This window comes from Capricornis sumatraensis, chromosome 2 (genome assembly GCF_032405125.1).
Source record: "Capricornis sumatraensis isolate serow.1 chromosome 2, serow.2, whole genome shotgun sequence".
Taxonomy (NCBI): domain Eukaryota; kingdom Metazoa; phylum Chordata; class Mammalia; order Artiodactyla; family Bovidae; genus Capricornis; species Capricornis sumatraensis.
In genome coordinates this window covers 105,274,550-105,294,423 of record NC_091070.1, presented here as the reverse complement: position 1 = coordinate 105,294,423, position 19,874 = coordinate 105,274,550, and the positions used below count along the sequence as shown (strand labels likewise).

Here is a 19,874-nt window from a genome sequence, read left to right as displayed (position 1 = left end):
TGTGGATGGGTAGACATATGCACCTCTTGACAAGAGCTTCCCCCCAAAATGGTGGGAAGTTGTTAGGGGTCTCTAGTATCTAGTTTGCATGAAAATGCCTATATTAAAAGTCCCTGTCCTTAATGATAAACACATTTTCGTACCTAACACTAAGACTCTTATTAGAAACATTAAGCTATGCAATCCATACTGTATTCAGTCTTTGGAAATGCCAAGCTACACCATATCATTATACAACAGCATCCCCAACAAAACTCCCACCCACCCCACCTCTGCCCTGCCTCCCCATCCTAAAGCCAGTCGACCCCTCACGTAACACAGTTGTTCCAGAACGGGAGCTGAGCCACAGAATTCAAGGGGAGGACTCAAGAGGTGAAGTAAGAATTCTGCATGGAGTACAGATGATCAATGGGGTTTCCCACTCTGGCCTGCAGGGGCCCGGCTTCTGAGGTTGCTAGGAAACAGTCACCCAGGTTACTGAGAGAGGTGTCCTCACTATCCAGCTCGTGGAAGAGGGGCTCAGCACCTGAAACGGAGACGAAACACTGCCGTGAAGGTCCGGAAGAAGGGACTCACTCGGTGCCAGGACATTCAGCTGAACTCGGCCGGCGCGGTCTAAGCACACCACCCCGTCCCCACTAAGGAAAGCCTCCTACCGGCTGCTGGGAATGGGGAGCGCTGGGGGTGACAGGAGAGCTACACAGAAGAGCAGGAGGGGGCAGAATCCCTGCCCACCAAAGACCTCCTTAGAGGGCTATGTCTAACGTGTAACAACTGAAAATAATATGAACTAGGATCTGACAAGGTGGTGCTAAACCGAGCGCAGCATAAGCAAATCATCAGCGTGTTTAGACACTGGCGGTGGGGAGTGGGCGAGACCCAGCACCGCGGGCTGCCGAGGCAGGCACAGAGCTTCCAGAGGACTCTGGCCACAGAAAAGGTTCTTGTAGGAGGGAGGGTAAGAAAACAAACATCGACTCTGTAAATGATGCTCACGAATCCACTGGTGATAATACTTGTCCTTTCAAACAGCACAAACATACTGAGTGCCAGCTGTTTCCCCAGATTTGTACTGCAAAGGCAAGGAAGGTCAGGTGTCCGCACTCAACTAGTATAACCTTTGACAATGAAACTAGTAGGGCAAATTGAGGAAGAGCTGGGGGACCACTGTGACCAGAACCTTGAGGTGTGGACATTTCGCCTCCACTTCAAGTAAATGGGAGAGAGGAAAACTGCTGTTTATAAAACTTGTCATGTGGCTTTAATTATTCATTGTACTAAAGGATTCATCACAGGACTAATTTACGTAACAAGACCCCTAGGACTCTGAAAATGTATGAATTGGCAAAAAAACAAGAGCTATTTGTCCTGTTTTTGCATAGCAGAGGAGAGAAGACAGGCGTCGACGTGTCTTCTCAGGAAGCGGACAGGATGGCTGTCACTGAGCACGCACATACGTGTGTATGAGTGAATGAGGTTAGTCAATGATGGCCCTGCAAGTGGCTGGATCTTAATAAATATTTGCTGAATGCATCACAGGGAAAGATAGAGCTGGTTTCAACAACATAGATAATTTTATAATGAAGGCAAAAAAGAAGTTGACAAAATCTGTGCAGTGAGGCATGTATCTCTGATACTGACATTTTGAAGGCTTACTGAATAAAACTTTATTTTTAGCTATCAGGGTTACTGATTTCACAGTACATTCAAATGCATTACATAGGCCATATACCTTCTCTGTATAAAAACCCAATGGCTTATATTTGACTCTAAGATTGAACTTCAGCCTTCAACACTAGAGCCTGCCCACTCCATCAGGGCATCCAGGTCCCAGCTGCTGTCCACTGGCTTCAGAAGCAAGCCAGGAAAGTGGGGGAATCTCAGCTGCCCCCACACCCTGCCTTTAAAGCAACCCCATTTTGGCTGCGGTGGGACTGGGACTTTACTTCACAAGTCAGCTTATGTTTTAGGAATTACATGAGAATACCTGCTAGTGTCCATAATAGGAGAGTCCAATTAGAACCTTTGTTTTCCGTGCTTTTCTATGTATTCTTTCTTATGTAAGAGTTTGCATAATTAAGGCCTCTGACTATATCACTGCTGATAATGCTTATGAACTTGTAAGTGTGGTAAAAGTGATAGTGTTAGTTGCTCAGTCCTGTCCGACTCTGCGATGCCAGGGACTGAAGCTCACCAGGCTCCTCTGTTCATGAAATTCTCCAGGCAAGAATACTGGAGTGAGTAGCCATTCCCTTCTCCAGGGGATCTTCTTGACCCAGGAATCATGTGTGTCCCATGCACTGCACGAGTGTGGTACCTGGCATGACAGTGTGCCACAGCAAGGTAAGTGTGGTGGTTGTGCTTAATTGCTCAGTCAGGTCTGACTCTTTGTGACCTCAGAGACGGTAGCCTGCCAGGCTCCTCTGTTCATGGAATTCTCCAGACAAGAATACTGGAGTAGGTTGCCATTTCCTACTCCTGGAAGTATGGTATCTGGCAGGAAACGGAAGACTTGGGAAGTTAAATCCTAACGAAAAGGTCTACAGTGAAAACACAACCTCCTTTTCTAACAAATAAAAAGTTTTGAAAAAGGAGCATAAATGGAAGCATGACTCATGGATATGCATACTGGTCTTACTTCTGGAGCCACAGGTTATGTGATTCTAGCAGCATTTTATGGGACACTTATTCTGCTTTGGAACTTTAATGAGCAACTAGGAACTGCCTAGGGAGAGGAACTGGGAGGGGATGAAAAACTCACGCAAGCAAGCTGTGCGAGGTCCCTGCGGGGCTTGAGTCCCTCTTACCATAGGGGTGCATGTGGTCTCCAGGCATCTGGGGTGGGGTGAGCCCCTGTCGGAAGGGATCTGAGCTGTAGACACTCTGCTCGATGGCCAGGAGCTGCTGTGGGGTGGGCAGAGCCGTGTAGGGGTTCATGATCCCTTCCATGCCAGCGCTCCCGCCACCGTTTGTCTGAGCTGGGGGACAAAGAAGAGGATAAATAATTCTCCACGTGCAGCCCAGTATCTCATGCGGAAGGTGGGGCAGGGCCTCTGAACAAGCTCTGAACTTCACGTGCCCCACTGGCTGGGGACCGCACATACTGTGTGGCCACGGCGACATCATTTTACTTTCCTCATTTACAGAAGGGAAGGGATGAGGTGACATCAGTGGTTCCCAGCTTGTGCCCTACCATGGGCCAGAAGTGACTATGCTGAAGGATAGAGAAGAGGGATGAGGGTTGTACTTGGAGAGCTTCCTTGACCCATATCATTAGGACAAAGGCAAGACACGGGCTTGGCAGCCAACGGAGTATACACATCCAAAGATCCTTCCAGTGTTACCCAACTAGGATCCTATCAGTCAAGTGGGTTCATCGTATTGATCCAGGGGGCCTTTTGGAGCTGATATGAAGACTCCGTGAGGGGTGTGTGTGTGCTCTGGGTCTGCAACTCGCTCTGCTGTGTACACAATTCCATCAGAAAAGGAGGACTCAGCTCCCCCTTCCACATCCTGCTGTGGTTCTCTGAACATGGCTGCATTAACTCTCAGCCTCTAGTTCCACCTAAAGTCCACCCTAGGAGCTGCCCCTAGAATTCTTCAAAGTTCCGAGCCCTAGGAGTCTGTGTTCTCATAATGCCATGATGCGTTCTCCTCCCTCTGAGCACGCTGGCCTGTATGGAGTCAACTGGCGTGGCTCCTCCTGAAGCCCTGTCCGATCTGTGACCCTCTCTGAGGCCCACAGAGTTGTGTGACAGAACTATCAAGACAGCACTACCCTACCCTAGGGACGCCAGCCCGAGGTGCAGAGAGACAGAAAGGCAGGTCTCAGATCTCCAGACAGCACTGTACGAAGAGCTGCGGCAGATCCAGGTCTTCTGACCAGCTTGGCTCCACCCTGCCCAGCTGCCCATGCTCTTGCCTGATTTTTCTACCAGAGCATCTCTCTTGTCATTAAGATACTATTTGGCCTCAAAGGTAAGGAATAGAAAGAACTCTTGAGTGGAAAAATCAAATTTTTGATGGAGCCTAGCCCCACATCAAGCGCAAAGCAAGGTCCATGAAGGTAAGGGGCCAGCCCCTCTGTTTAGGGGCCAGACAACTGATGCCACTTTCCATGTGTGGTCTACAGGGTGGCAGAATGAGAATTTGTTAAAAATGCAGACTCTTCAGGCCCACCAAAATCTCAAGGATCAGAATCTACACCAATACCAGCTGGTTGCGGTGTGCCTTAAAGGGCGAGAATCCCTGCTCCAGGGCGCAAACAGACCGCTCGGGAGAGTCTACTGGGCAGCTGAGGCTGGAGCCATGTCCCTTTAAGAATGACACATGTTTTAATGTCGTCATTTGTGCTTTTTTTCTTTTATCTTCCTTAAAGGGCCCCACAGCTTGTCCCGTTTCACACACTGCCCAGTCCTCACATCACCCCTATTAAAAAAACAACACATGGAGGTACATGGAGGTAAGGAGAGCTAAGGCAGCGTGACCAAGTGAGCCTTAGAGAGACAGGTTCCAGCCCAATTCCGTCCTTCACCTATCTAGGACTGTGGTCCATCTTGCAGAGCCTCTGTTTGTGGATCCGTAAGATGGAAATATTAATAACTCCTCTGCTCACCTTGGGGTTGGTGGCTGTGAGTCAGGTCAGTATGAGTGAGAGCAAAAGTGCTCAACAAAGGAGGGCTTTTCTTCCACTATCATTATTTTTACTATTTCATATTATTTTGGAAGGGACTGTAAGTCACTGTGGTGTCTTCTATGAAACTGATTTGCCTAGAAGAAGGAGGGCTAGGCTGGATGAGAAACAGAGTGTGTCTTTGACTCTGCAGGTAGGCTCCGACACAGGGCCGGATACCACAGCAGGCTCTGGGCATGGGGGCTTTGGACTGGTTAGCGCCACCTGCAATCCACAGTTCTGGGCCTCAGCTGGCACCCTCTGCCCTCTCACAGTTCTCATGGTTTGGTCCTCCCTGGAAGGTCCCTTCTCCCAAATGAGTGTGGACTGGGCTTCAGGGAGCCCAGAGATGTCATTCCAAGGGCAGGGCAGTTGCAGGCCCCTGGCAGGAGAGGCCTGGCTAGGAGGAGGTGCCAGCTTACCGGTACTCAGCCGCTGGGTGTTCTGCTGATCTTGCTGCTGCTGCTGCTGCCGCCGGGCCAGCTTCTTCATCTGGGGAGGAGAGAACTCAGGATTAGAAGTCAGGGGGCCTGCAGCAGGTTCTCACAGCTAGGCCAGGGGGGAATCAGCTCAGGGGGAAAGCAGAGGGACCCCTTCCCTAGCTTTTACTCAGGAGAGAATCCACGTTTCAGGAACCACACCTTGAGTCTGATGCATGGTGGCTGAGGGATTTCTACACCGCAGCCATGGAAAGACAGCTGGCTAGGAAGCCACAGGGCAGCTGCTCTTAGCAGGAACAGGGAGGCCCTCTCAACAAATAAAACCTGCTGCTTATGGCATCACAGTTTAATGTGAGGTGTGAGTGAGGGATGTGCAGTCTGCAGGCCAGCTTAGATGTGCAGTAAGGGCCTGCTGACAGCTGTGATTCAGCATGAGCCAAGAGGCCGTTCCACCCACTGGCCCTTGTGGCAGAGACTCCTGTCAGGACATGCATGCCTTTAGGTAAGGAGCTTGTCCCCCAAAGCACACTAACTTCCCAGAAGGAACACATCAACCCAATCTTTCTCAAAGTGTCTTCTGTGGAACATTAGGTTCCATGAGATCCTTGTTGTGTGTGTGTGTGTGTGTGTGTGTGTGTGTGTGGCAACATTAGGTAAACCTTCATTCCCCAGGTAAATGAAGAGAAAAATAAGCATAAATTTAGGTATGTATTTCAAGAAGTGTTCCTGGGTTTCTCATCCTCTGGAAATTGGGCCTTCAGGTGGTTTTTTTTTGAGTGTGTGTGTGTGCGTGTATGTGTGTGTGTGTGTGTGTGTGTGTGTGTGTAGGGAACATTAGATTTTTAAAAAACTTCTTTATTGCAAGATTTCTCAGAACTTTGAATATGCTCCCTACTTATGAATACATAGGCTATAGGTTCTCTCAAACCTACTGAACTATGAAATTCTTTCATAGAAAAGGCCATGGACTACACACTAGAAGCCCAGTCTGAGGAATTCAATTAGGGAAATGGTATCTTAACCAATCACGATTAGCTAATGAGATACGAATCCATCACCCACTAAAGATTAGAGGTCTAGAGAAATGGGCCACTAACACATGTGTGTGTGTGTGTGTGTGTGTGTGTGTGTGTGTGTGCTCAGTCATATCCAACCCTTTGCAACACCCTGGGCTGTAGCCCAGCAGGCTCCTCTGTCCATGGCGTTTTCCGGGCAAGAGTACTGGAGTGGGTCACCATTTCTTCCTTCAGGGCATCTTCCCAAATCCAGGGATCAAATCCACGTCTCCTGCATCTCCTGCATTGGCAGGCAGGTTCTTTACCACTGTGCCACCTGGGAAGCCCACCACATGCATGTGTGCAGGTAGGAAGATAAGTAAAGGTCTAAGAGAAATGAGAGGCCGTGGCGGGGGTATGCACACCTTGGTAGGATCCAGAGGACAACATGATGACCTAACAGGGACAGGCGGGGCACTAGGAAAGGTGAGTTAGGACATCCATTCCACGTGCCATAGAGACCAAGCATATGGGTGCTATGTCGGTTTCCCTCTGAAATTTCAGAGGAACTCCGGCGTCTGGTTAAATGAATAGGAATTAAAGGATCTGCTTTTACCAAGACACAGAAAGGTATTTCTCATGAAAATGACCGACAGTCACAATCACAAGGAAAATGACAGCATCCTACTAGAACAGATGCCCTTCTGCAAGTATGCTGTGGCTGAAATGACTGCTCATCATAGACTTTCTGAATTGAGAGCACTAGTCTATCCAATGAATTGAAGTTAGAAAATTCATGGGCAAGTACAACATTCTACTATTATTTCAGGAAACCGGCCATACAGAGACAGAAGTAAGAAGCAGATTACCTTAGCTCTCTGGTTCTGGAACCACACCTGAACCACACGGACGCTCAGCCCTGTCTCTGCAGCCAGGGTCTCCCTCACCTTAAAAATATGTAACATTAGAAATATAGAAATATTGGCATGTCAGAGTAGAAGGCGGAACACTTCCTGTGCAATGCACAGGGAGCCCAACAGGCCACATCCTACACAGGAGCTGGGGAATATTCAACGCTCAGCGAAATCCCAAATACAGAGCGTTGCTTCCCTTCAGTGGAGAGACAGTGCTTCCCCAGGTAAGTGAGGGGAAGAAGCAGCATTCATTCAGGTTTGTATTTTAAGAAGTATTCCTGGGTTTCTCATTCTCTGGAACCTGGGCCTTCAAGTGGTTCTTAGATACTAGCAAAATCTATTTTTGTGTTTCAGCTGTATGCCAAGTATATGCCATAACCTACTTAAGGAGAACTAAGGGTGAAAAATCACTTTGCAAAAGCAAAATGGTTCTCGCTTAGTCTCTTCTCCTATCTTAATTCACGGACTTAAATGTTTGGTTTTGTCCCTTATATCTCTAGGTCACTTTGGGTGTCTCGGGAATATTCATATTTACAGCGAGCTCTCAAAAAAGATAAGACAACAGCCACCTGGTATCTGACAGAACAAGGCAGACCAGGCTGAGGTGGGTACGTGGCCTGGGGCTACGAAGAGACAGGACAATCGAGGTCCCTCTCGTGCAGAGAGGGGTTTAAATGTCTGCCCTCCATACAGGCACATGGCAAGGGACAGGCCAGAAGGGAAGAGGGAAGAGGCACAGATCTCCCAAGAGTGACCCTGAAACCCATGGGCCCCTCATGGTTAGATTCTGAGGAAATCAGACTTAGGAGCTCCTTGAGTAAACATAGAAAATAGAGCAAGCTGGAGGCCTGGGGAAGTGTTTACCTTTGCCATGCCACTCAGGCTCAAGCTTAGGAGAAACAGGATGATTAGAGCAGATTTTTAAAGCACATCCTTCTGCTAAACAGCAGTGTACGCAGGGGCCCACAGCCACCTGCAGAAACCCTATCCACCCTTCAGAGGCCCGGCTCAGAAGCCACCTGTCCCACAAAGCCTCGCCTGGGCCACTCCCTTCTCCCGGCTCCAGGCCGCCCCTCTGTCTTGGCCCTTGCGCTTTCTCCCCAGGGTCCCAGCGCACAGCTCCTCCCTACTGGCGGCCTGGAGACAGGCGGTGGGCACAGGCCACACAGAGGCTGGGGGTCTAGTTCATGCAGAACAAGCAAACCGCCAAGGGAGGTGGGAACTGGCCCTTGTGCAGGCCTACTTTGGGGCTCACTTTCTACCAGCTCTTTCTGCTGGAACTTATGGGGCAGTGAGGTCAGGGAAAGAAAGCATCCTGCAGTTGAAACTTCAAAAGTCAGAAGTGGTGGGAGGATGTATTATGGTTCAGCAAATAACCATCCTTCCCACTCCTGGATGGGTATGTGCTTCCGCTGCACTCACAGTGGGCTTACCCACGTGACTTGCTGTGGCCCATGGACTATTACTGGATGTGAAGTGAGTGATCTCCACGGAGATCCACTGGGCATGCCCAGTGGAACTCAGCCTCTTGCCTTCTGCCATTGTCAGGAGACCCATGTGCCCCAGGTGGCTGCTGCTCCTGTGGCATGGACCCTTTAATGACAGACATGCGGGGCAGACCTGACCCTGAACCAGCAGCCAACCCACAGCCTAGCAGTGGGAAATAAATGTTTGTTGGAGCTGCTAAGATTTTGTTACTGCAGCAAAAACTGATTCCTACACAGAGGGAGAGAGGAAAAACAATGCTAAAAATTTTTAAATGTCTTTCTTCTATGAATTTCAATTCAATTTCAAGAACCTTTCTTTTCTTATCTTTGTTGCATAAAAGACAGTACCTGGTATGGCAGAGTCAATAAATGGTGGGTACTTAATAAGTAAATGCAGCTATTTGTGACAGAGACTACTAATTGTCTCCAAAATGAATTCTCTTTCTTCCTCTTAGCAACTGAATTCCTGTTTTAGGAATTTATATAGATACCCAGATGGACTCATTTCCCAGGTCCATTTGTAATCACGGGATTAAATTCTAGCCAACAAGTGAGAGTGATGCAAAAAAATCCCAGGGTGTGTATGTTCTTTAGAAAGAAACTGCTTGCCTCCCATCCCCTGCCCTACTCCCTCTTTTTCCACCATGGCAGCTGCAAAAAAATGGTGACATCTGGAGCAGTCCCTTAGACACATGTGATGAGACAGAGTTTCTCGGCCAATCTTGTGTTGCTCACCTCTGGACTATGATGTGAGAGCAACATGAACTCTTATTAAGTCACTGTATTATTGTTTTTACATATTTGTTCACAGCAGCCCTGTCTGTAACAGCCCCAAACTGGAAACAACCCACATGCCCATCAACAGGGAAAGGGACAAGCAGCCCACGGTATACCTATGGAATACCGTGCAACAGCAAAAATGGGTGGACAACATGGATGAATGCCAAAATCACCACCTTAAGCAGAACGAACCGGACCAAAAAAAGAACATACGCTACAACCCACTGTATTTTTCTTCTATTGTAACATCTTGACCTATACCCCAAATGGAACTCCTTATTATTCTCCCCATTGCTCTCCATGAAATGAAAGGTAAGAGGAAGTAGCCAGTTGGAATGGTCCATGCCGAAAAGCAAAAGGAGATTCTACCACTGCCCCCGCCACAACTACAGGGATCCCTGGAGCCTCCAATGGGGCTCAAGGCCACCCGCCCAGAGTGTCTGAACAGCACTCCCCACCCTGATCCCTCCCAGGTGCCCATCGACTCCCCACAGGAGTCCAGGTTACACACAGAGGAGAGGGGCCTTATCCCCTTTCTTCCCTTCTTCCCCTCTGTACCTTCCTGCACGGCTTGGAGGATACTTCAAACGAGGCCTTGAATGCTCTCCTCTGTTGGGTTGTCAAGATGGTTCTGGGACGTTTGGGGCGCTTATGGTCCTTGCTGTCCTCAGAGGCTCCTTTCCCTGCCCCGTGGGCTGACTTGCAAAGACTTTCCTCATCATCACTTTTCCCTGAAAGAAGCAGAAGTAATATGTTGAGTCCCTCAAGGCTGCTACCTGGAGTTGTATGTTATTCCATAATAAGACACTCAGGTCCACGTTCTGAGGATGACTTAAGATATGAATGAAACAACCTGTGTGGTATTGATCCCAAAGCCCCCAGGAAGGGGCTAAGGGAAAACTTCTGAAACTTGGAGATAGGAACCAGGAAGTCCACCATCACAGCTCAGAACTTCTTCCCAGGATGTTGTCCCAGCTCCACATTTACCAGCTGTGTGGCCTTGAGCAAGTGACGTAACTCTCTGTGGATCAATTTCCTTCTCTGTAAAATCGGGATAGAGGAGAACACTTCACTGAGGTTCTCTGAGGATTAAATGAGGTTACCAAGAAGGCATTCAGAAGGCTGATAAGCATATAATAAATGCTCGGTAAGCACTGGTTATTAGTGTACTAATAGTTTGTATAGTTTTCTTGACCTGGATAAGTTATATATAACTTCTAGATACTATGACTGAAATACTAGCCACTGCCAGGAGGTAAAAAACAATACTGTTTAAAAGGCTGCAGAATGATCCAAAAATCTGCAAGCAATAAATGCTGGAGAGGGTGTGGAGAAAAGGGAACCCTCCTACACTGTTGGTGAGAATGCAAACTAGCACAGCCACTATGGAGAACAGTGTGGAGATTCCTTAAAAAATTGCAAATAGAACTGCTTTATGACCCAGCAATCCCACTGCTGGGCATACACACCGAGGAAACCAGAATTGAAAGAGACACATGTACCCCAATGTTCATCGCAGCACTGTTTATAATAGCCAGGACATGGAAACAACCTAGATGTCCATCAGCAGATGAATGGATAAGAAAGCTGTGGTACATATACACAATGGAGTATTACTCAGCCGTTAAAAAGAATTCATTTGAATCAGTTCTGATGAGATGGATGAAACTGGAGCCGATTATACAGAGTGAAGTAAGCCAGAAAGAAAAACACCAATACAGTATACTAACACATATATATGAAATTTAGAAAGATGGCAATGACGACCCTGTATGCAAGACAGCAAAAAAGACACAGATGTGTATAGTGGACTTTTGGACTCAGAGGGAGAGGGAGAGGGTGGGATGATTTGGCAGAATGGCATTGAAACATGTATACTATCATGTAAGAATCGAATTGCCAGTCTATGTCCAATGCAGGATACAGCATGCTTGGGGCTGGTACACAGGGATGACCCAGAGAGATGTTATGGGGAGGGAGGTGGGAGGGGGGGTTCATGTTTGGGAATGCATGTACACCCATGGTGGATTCATGTCAATGTATGGCAAAACCAATACAGTATTGTAAAGTAAAATAAAGTAAAAATTAAAAAAAAAAATCTTTTTAATTGAAAAAAAAAATCATAAAAAAAAAGTGGGGGAAAAAAAAAAAAAGGCCGCAGAAGACCAGCATAAAACTACGTGCAGAGACAGATAAAAGGCAGTTAGTCAAAACTGCCTGTCTATAAAATAAATAATTCTCTAGTAAAGTAACTATGTGTTTATTTCAACTTTATCAGCAGTGATCAATACAAGGAGTAACCTGAAGGAAATAAAGCCTCTAGTACATATGACATTCATTCCCAGGCTACCTTTTACATCCCACAGATTCCACACTTCTGAGAAGATGCTTCCAGGATCTAGGAAATACCCCTGTAAGAGAGATTCCTTCCTACTTTTGGCATTAAGCCACAGGCAGTTTTGTGCTCACATTACCCTAGTAAGACCCTCATTTCTCTCTGGGTCCTTACACAGCTCAGCTGCCCTCTTTCCTCCAGGAGAAACCTTTGTCCCAAGAGCTTCCTTGGCTCCAGTCCCCTCATTCTGGTCCCCTTCTGGCCACTTCAAGAAATCTAGGATGAGGGGACCCACTGGGTGTGAGCTCCACATCCTACTACTTCATCCCAACCTCCTCTGGAAAGATGCTTTTTTGCATACCATGTTTGAGTTTAGACTTAGTTTAATCCTACTTTTTGACTCTGCTAGAGCCAAAAAAACCTTATTTTTATCTGAAAGACAATGGCTAAGAAGCTTTCCTCTATGAACTTTTAGACATACAGTCTGAATGTGAAGGAAGATGAACCTGTGAGTTCCTTGACGGCATGACCCTTGCAATGTAACTGAACAGTCTGACACAGGCAGACCTGGGTCTCCTTCCAGCTCTGTCCTCTTGTTTTAAGTTCAAACCTGTGTAAGGGATGCCCTTCACTGAGCCTGCCCTGGAGATAAGAATACCCAAAGCAGCTAACACGGAGGCACAGAGCAGGCTTCTATTAGATGTTATGGGAAGGACATCTTTTCCTCTCTGCCTTACTCCCTATGAGAGTACAAATGATAAAACCTAAAAGATGGATGAAGGTGAGATTAAAGAAGAATCTTCATGACAAGGATTGGCCACTCTGGCCTCTTCAACTCTTTGGCTTCTTTTCCCAGGGGAGAATTCAGTAAGCTGATCTAAGCCAGATGTAAGGGGTTTTAGGATCTCTCTAGAAGGAGGTTTTCAGAATGGCAAGAAGAAAAAAACATGTAAGAACTAAAAGCCTTGGGGAACTAAGAAGATCACACAAGGAGAGAAAAGGTAGGAAAAAGGAGGCCATTGATGGCGCAGATTCATCCTCGCTGGGCCCTACATCCCGCTGCTCAGAGACTCCCCAGACTCAGTCTTTTGTGAAGCCAATAATTCTGAGTGGATTCTTTGGGATCAAAAGATGCTCCTCTGATACTGTTGATGCTTTGGGTACTACTTCTGAGGCAATGTGGCTGACACCCCATGCCAAGCATTGGGCAGCTCTCCTGCAAGGCAGATGACTACAAGGTTACTGAGTCTGGAACAAATGAGTGAGCAATCCAAAGCACAGAACTGATTTTAAAATGCAGTTGTATCACCTTCAGAACCTACATGTCTTATACCTGTTTTGTCCATAAAATGGTATTTGCAAATGTCTCACAGAGTCAGTCTGGTTCTTTTACAGTCACATAGCTTGATACAAAGGCATACTGATGACTAGGATGATGCAACTACTGAAAATGCAAAATCTAAAATAATGCTAGGTTCCATGATAATGGCTCATAGATGCTGACACCATTCAGAAGAGCATGATGGTACAGTGTGCACAAGCATGGGCTCCGGAGCCATAGGAACTCAGGTTTCAATTCTGGCCTTGTCGGTGATGATGTGTGATTGTCAAGAAATTCCCAAGACTCAATTTTCTTATTGGAAAAGGTGACAGTGTTGTTGGAATTAAATGAGATGATATATGTAAAGGGTTTAGCACTGTCTAGGTATGATAGGTACGTAGTAAATCATCATCATCATTTCAAAGGATGTGTTCTTAATCTGAGATCCGCGTTTTCTCTTAACAGTTGCACATGGATGGGAGTCTGAGTTATGGTTTTAAGTGCGAGCATTCACTCCTCTCTCTTTGCAGACATGACCCTAGCTTGCACTGTGAGTTGGTTTTATAGAAAGTGAGTGTGCGAGTGCTTGTGAGGAGGAAAAGAGAGGGAGAGGGCATCAGGGCTGGTTCCAGAAGGAAGATGTGATGAGTGAAGTTTGTTCAGAGCCCCAGCAGTAGTTGGCTGGGGCCCCTGCTGTCTGTGTACTCTGGACTCACCCCTGCTAAGGCACGTGCACATTTCCCAAGATCCCATCATGGAACAGCTAGGAGGAGGGCAAAAAGAACCGTCTGCTAGGGCGGCATCACAAGCAGCTGCTCACTCATTCTCTCTACATCCCTGAGAGGAGAGATGAAAACATTTGTTTTCAGAGGAGGAGGAGAAGGAGGACGGGCAGACGTGGGAGGAGAGGGAGGATGAGATGAAGATCTGAGCCTGGAGTGCCTCTGTCATTTTTGTGGCGCATTTTCTCCCTTTGATTCCTCCTTGTTGCTGTTCAGTCTTTCTCCTCTGTCTCCTAAGGGGCCCCATTTTGCCTTCCAAGAAACATTAGATGCTCTAGAGCAGGCATCTGCAGACTTTTGGTCAAAGGCCAGGGAGTAAAATATTTCATTCTTTGCAGGTCTTATGGTCTCTATTGCAACCACTCAGCTCTGCTGTGTAGCATGAATGCAGCACAGACGGGATGAAGAGGCGTGGCCGGGTGCCAATAAAACTATTTCCCAAACAGGCACCCAGCCAGACTTGGCCTGCATGCCATAGTGTGCTGACCCCTGCCCTGGACCACTCCTGACCTGTTCTCCGTCAAAACGTACATATCCTGTGCGCCAGGCTTTCAGGCTGTGACTCTGGAGCAGGAAGCACTGCCCAACACTGAGGAGTTAGTGACTGCCATAGTTTGATGCATCCTCTGGCACAGTCAGCAATGTACAGACATGGAACAGGAAATACCTCCAACCAAACATGGACCACTGTGAAATTTCAGGTGTCTTGGCAGATCTGAGCAAGAGAGAGTCTGAAGACGGAGGAATGGAGTGCCTCTGGGCATCTCCAAAAATGCAGACAGATGTCACGACCCAGCTGCCAGGGGGAATGCAGACGATCGCTGGCTTCAGCCTGCCAGGTGGTGAACATGAGCGCAACAGTGCCCTCTGACTCTTTCGGGGAATTTCCAGGCCACTCCTGGGATGTTAACACAGGCTCCTGCCGCCTCCTCCAGCAGGGGAGGGCTGCCTGCCTCTGATGCCAACTTCTCCATGCAAGTCTGCAGTGCCTCAAATATACACTTAACGATTTGTCCAAGAGAAAGGAAAGTTCTAAATGAGCCAGGAGATTTCTCACTGGGCCAGCAGGAGTACCATAGAGCAGAAGATGAAGAAAAACCTTCTAACAGCAGAGACGTCGCGGGAGCGGAGGGAGGGCTGGCCCCTCTGCCTCACCAGAGGCTCCCACACCCAGATGCAGGCCAGAGCGATCCCTCATAATTTAAGCTGACACCCCTCAGCGGAGATGAAAGGAACACCACTTGCTGTCTCCAACAACAAATGTCAGCATCCCTGGAGGCCATTTAGACACAAACGCAGCATAAATCTGACTCCTTGAGGGAAAGTCCAGAGATTAAGTCTCCACGCACAGCCTACCAGGCTGAAATGAATTTGCTTGGCACAAAATTTGCTTGGAGCATATTTCTCAGGGCCTTTTTTCCCGCTTTCTTGTAAAAAAGAAAATCTGGAACGGCTCAGGGGCTATAGCTTCCCTTTGCCTGGTCCTCCCACTCATTCGTGACATAAGCAATGGCAGATAAAAGATCAGCCGTGGTTTATGGCTCCGAGACAGGCTGTACTACCTGTGGGGCCTCCCAGATTCATTTCAGGTTGTTGGAAAAATCCCAACGGCCCATAAACTGGGCAAGAGATATCAGAGCTTGGCCCAGGAGGCGAGGGTGAGGGAGGGGGACCAGAGACCCTCAAGTGAGGGAAAGGAGAGGCAGGAACAAGGCTCAGATGCTCCCCCCATGATGGTCCTCACCCCCGTGATGATCCTCATAAATGTCCTTCAGGCAGGGGAGAAGAGAAAGGCTCTGGGACTTGTGGTGGGTGGAGGGGGAGGGAAAGAAGCAAGGGAGGAATTTATGAGGACAGAATACATAGGAAACTATTTCAGTCACTGCCCTGTGCTAGAGGATCAGAATTCCACTCTCCCCGAGCGTAGATGCAAGGCAGCATTTCACATTCAAGAGGCAGGAGGTAAAGCTCTCTAGAATAGTGATGTCCCTGTAGCTACAGTTTGAAACTGCCTTATACAGAGTCCTTCAAGAAGGTCTCAGCTCAGACCCAAATCACATTTCTGTAGATTTGCCTTGGACTTTGCATCAGCATCCACTCAGCATCTATTGTGGGCTCCCGTGTCAGGCACTGCAGAAGGACAATTCTGGGCTACAGAGATGATGGAGATTCGGCTTCTGCTCTTACAGATCCCAGATTAACAGAGGAGAACGATCAAGTGCCACAATAATAACTCTGCTTACAGGAGCTGGAGGAGGAGGCTGGGAACGCAACAGAATACATACAGGTGTCACTGGAGGTGCAAGTGAATGACAGGCAATGCACAGAAGCTGCCAGGCAGCAAAGGACAGAGACGGTGTTTTGTGTCAAGAGAGAACGTCAGATAGCAGCGGAGCAAGACCTGGGCCTGGCAAGTGAGGCTCATTGAATATACAGTCCACTTGCACATCACCAGGTACTCAGCCCCGGGGACGACAGAGATCAGAGGCGACCCCTTGCTCTCAAGGAACAGACAGAGAGCATGTGAGAGAGTTCGCATGTGTCAAACAATAAACATAACATAGTATTTGGTTATGAGTTTTAGGCATGGTAAAAAAGACTATCAATAAAAATGGAGGCATATAGAAGGGGAAAGAAGGAAGGGATAAATTAGGAGTTTGGGATTAGCAGATACACTATATATTGATAATACTATATGTATAGTATTATATGGATGTGAGAGTTGGACCGTGAAGAAGGCTGAGCGCTGAAGAATTGATGCTTTTGAACTGCGGTGTTGGAGAAGACTCTTGAGAGTCCCTTGGACTGCAAGGAGATCCAACCAGTCCATTCTGAAGGAGATCAGCCCTGGGATTTCTTTGGAAGGAATGATGCTAAAGCTGAAACTCCAGTACTTTGGCCACCTCATGCGAAGAGTTGAGTCATTGGAAAAGACTCTGATACTGGGAGGGATTGGGGGCAGGAGGAGGAGGGGACGACAGAGGATGAGATGGCTGGATGGCATCACCGACTCGATGGACGTGAATCTGAGTGAACTCTGGGAGTTGGTGATGGACAGGGAGGCCTGGCGTGCTGCGATTCATGGGGTCGCAAAGAGTCAGACATGACTGAGCGACTGAACTGAACTGAACTGATATTTATACTATATAGCTCTACACTTTTACCATATATAAAATAAACAACGAGGTCCTACAATATTGCACGGGGAACTATACTCAGTATCTTGTAATAAACTATAACGGAAATGAACCTGAAAAAGAATATATATGTACGTATAGCTAAATCACTGCTGTACACCTGAGACTGACACAATACTATAAATCAACTGCACTTCAATTTTGAAAAATAAAGGCATTGAGGAAGGCGGGTGTCAATGAGCCGGAGGAGCTAGTGAAGACAGGAGCCTAAATGTAAGGGAGGAAGGAGGAGTGGGTCCAGGCAGGCACAGGGGGGAGGGCAGGCGCGGGGAAAAGGGCTCAGCCCGAGACTGGAGAAAAGGGGAAAGAATGCGCATGCTGGCCAGTAGGGGGCCCTCGGGGCCTCAGGGGGTGTGCACATCTGGGGAAGAACAGCAGGGCGGAGAGGCCTCGTGGAGCTTTCTCCTGGGGCCCAGACGTTCCTGAGCCAACGTCATTAGCAATGATGAGACCTGGGGGGAGTTCCGTGGCTGGAGCTACACGGGAAAAGTGTGGGCCCAGGGTAAGGGCCCCGTGGTCCAGGAAAGCAGACACCAGTATCTGCATGCGGATGATGCCGCCCGGCCCCCAGGCCCGCTTTGCAGGCTGGGCTGAGGAAGCCTCTCAAGTCTCAGCACTGGACAAGGGACCTGAGAAAAGAAGAAAAGGCCCACAGCCCAAGCACCAGTTAGGTGTCAGTCTGTGTCCAGGGCAAACATTTCACCTCATCTCCATGGCAACACAGCATGGCAGGCACTGGGAGAATTCCTCTCCTACCTAAGGAATAATCACAGCTTCGGAAAGCGTCAGGAACCTCCCCCCACACACAGGATCCAGGTGGTGGGGCCAGGTTTCACGCCAAGCTTGCCTACTTCCAAGCCCAGGTGAGAAACACTCCCGCAGGGAGCAGAGATTCAGACTTTTTACCCAGAAAATAAGGCATAAACAAATGGCAGTCACCTGTGTGGGCCCTGGCCCAGGAGTGGGGGCAGTTTAGGTGCCAGGCCTCCCGTAACCTCTGAAAGACCACTCTTTGTATCAAAAGAGCAGATGGAGTGGTGGAAGGTAACTCTGGCCATGAAACAGGAGACCTGGATTCGAGTTCTGGTTTTGCTACTCAGCTGTGTCTCCTTGAAACAACAGCCCTTTCCCTTAACTAACACTTGACAGCTTCACTTTACAATTGCATTATTTCCTTGTTTCTGTTGGAACACTAGGAGGCAGGAATTGTGTTATTACCCGCCCCCCCCCCTTTCTTTTTAAACTACACATGAGTAAACCAGGCCCCAGAGAGGTGAGTGATATTTTGCCGAAGGGCACACAGCTGGGATGCTCTGTCTTCCGCTTCCATCTTCCCTCTCCTGCCTCCTCTGCCCCCCAGGGTTGTGATGATCCAAGGATACCTGGGACTTGCAGCACCAGGTAAGGCAGCATCAGTGTTATTCAAGAGTGAGGAGAGAGAAGGGTGACAGATCTTCCACTCTGAGCTCCTGCTGGAAAAGCCATTCTTTTCCGTCCGAAAAGGACAGACCTTATTTTAAATCCTGGTTCCCCTCACTCCACCCCACTCTCCCCAGGCACACCCTGCCACTCCAACCCTCACGCTGGGAGGATCCTCAGTCATGGGGCACCTAGCATTTCAAGATCAGGGCAGACAGGAGCAGAGCTACACTCCTGAGCAGACCACGGATAAGGGGTCCCAAAAATAACCCCTCTGTTCAGCCATGTCCACTGTGGATGGAGGCTCCTGTGCCAAGCAGAGGGAGAGGGGCACACAGCTCAGACTTCCAGGTTATCCCCCCAGGAGAGCTCGGTCTCCACTCCGAGGATGCAGGCGCCCCCCACCCCGCCCAGCCTAGCATCCTCTCCTTTTGCTTTGCTTGGCTGGCTGGTGTTCCTGAAGTTCCCCTTGAGCCTGGGAGGTTTGTCGGGAACAGAGACAGTACTGCCCTGACTGGTGGAATTTCCATGGATCTGCATCAGTTTGGGGTCTTTTCACATTTCCGTAGGCTTTCTGCTGACATTTACCCTGCCTCACTCCCTCTCCCTTCTATACAGGCACACACACTCTGTATCTTTTCCTCTCTGAGTTTTCCCACCTCTTTGTCCTCCCCTTTTTAATGAAAAGATGGCCACGTGCAACCCCAACTGATAAGCAGAGGTAAATGTTCAATGGAACTATGTATAGCTTTGCCAGTACTGGAAATCTTGATGATCAGGACATCAGAAAACACCTCTCCACCACCATCACTGTATTCCAATCAAGCATGGATGCATAAACCGTAACTTGTTCTTTTTGCTTCAGCCAGACTTAGAGAAGGTCAGGAAGCTCATAACAAGTCAAATCAGATATTTGGGGTTCTGCTCTCAGTCTCAACTGCTGTTTCATTGCTAAGTCATCTCCGACTCTGCGACCCCACGGACTGTAGCCCGCCAGGCTCCTCTGTCCATGGAATTTCCCAGGCAAGAATACTGGAGTGGGTTACCATTTTCTTCTGCAGAGGATCTTCCTAAATCAGGGTTCAAAGCCACATCTCCTGTTGGTAGGCAGATTCTTTACCTACCACTGAGCCACCTGGGAAGTCTCTCAGTCTCAATAAAAGCTCATTAATCCACTAACCCGACGGCTCACTAGGCAAGGGGTGTGATGTGCATGACACTGTATTTGGTTACATTATTAAGGTTTGCGTGTGTTTGCTCCAAACTCAGGAACTGACTCAAGTGGACTGAACACCATATCTCTTTGGAATAATCCAATTTTGCTGCATTGATCACCAGTCTTCAGGAGGATAAAATCATCTGGAATGGAAGACAAAGGGTTAATTATCTAAGTTAAAAAGACCCAGACCAACAATCCTCTAGGTGACTGGGGAGCTGGGGTGAATTGACTAAAACATTCTAAATATTAGGACGAATTTGTGGCGGACTTAATCACAGAGAGAATTTGCCTAGAGAGCCACAGCTGATCTGAC

At 48.1% G+C, this 19,874-nt stretch overlaps 1 protein-coding gene across 1 annotated transcript in view; it reads right to left on the bottom strand.

The window, feature by feature from the left end:
- Positions 1 to 365: 365 nt before the first annotated feature.
- The window catches only part of LMX1A (LIM homeobox transcription factor 1 alpha), a 171,598-nt gene continuing 152,089 nt past the window's right edge, over positions 366 to 19,874 (bottom strand). The window contains exons 4-8 of the mRNA XM_068965935.1: positions 9,847 to 10,019; positions 6,977 to 7,054; positions 5,095 to 5,164; positions 2,808 to 2,978; positions 366 to 526 (exon numbers count right to left, since the gene is read on the bottom strand). Coding sequence (XP_068822036.1) covers positions 366 to 526; positions 2,808 to 2,978; positions 5,095 to 5,164; positions 6,977 to 7,054; positions 9,847 to 10,019 — 653 coding nt within the window. The remainder of the gene's footprint in view (positions 527 to 2,807; positions 2,979 to 5,094; positions 5,165 to 6,976; positions 7,055 to 9,846; positions 10,020 to 19,874) is intronic.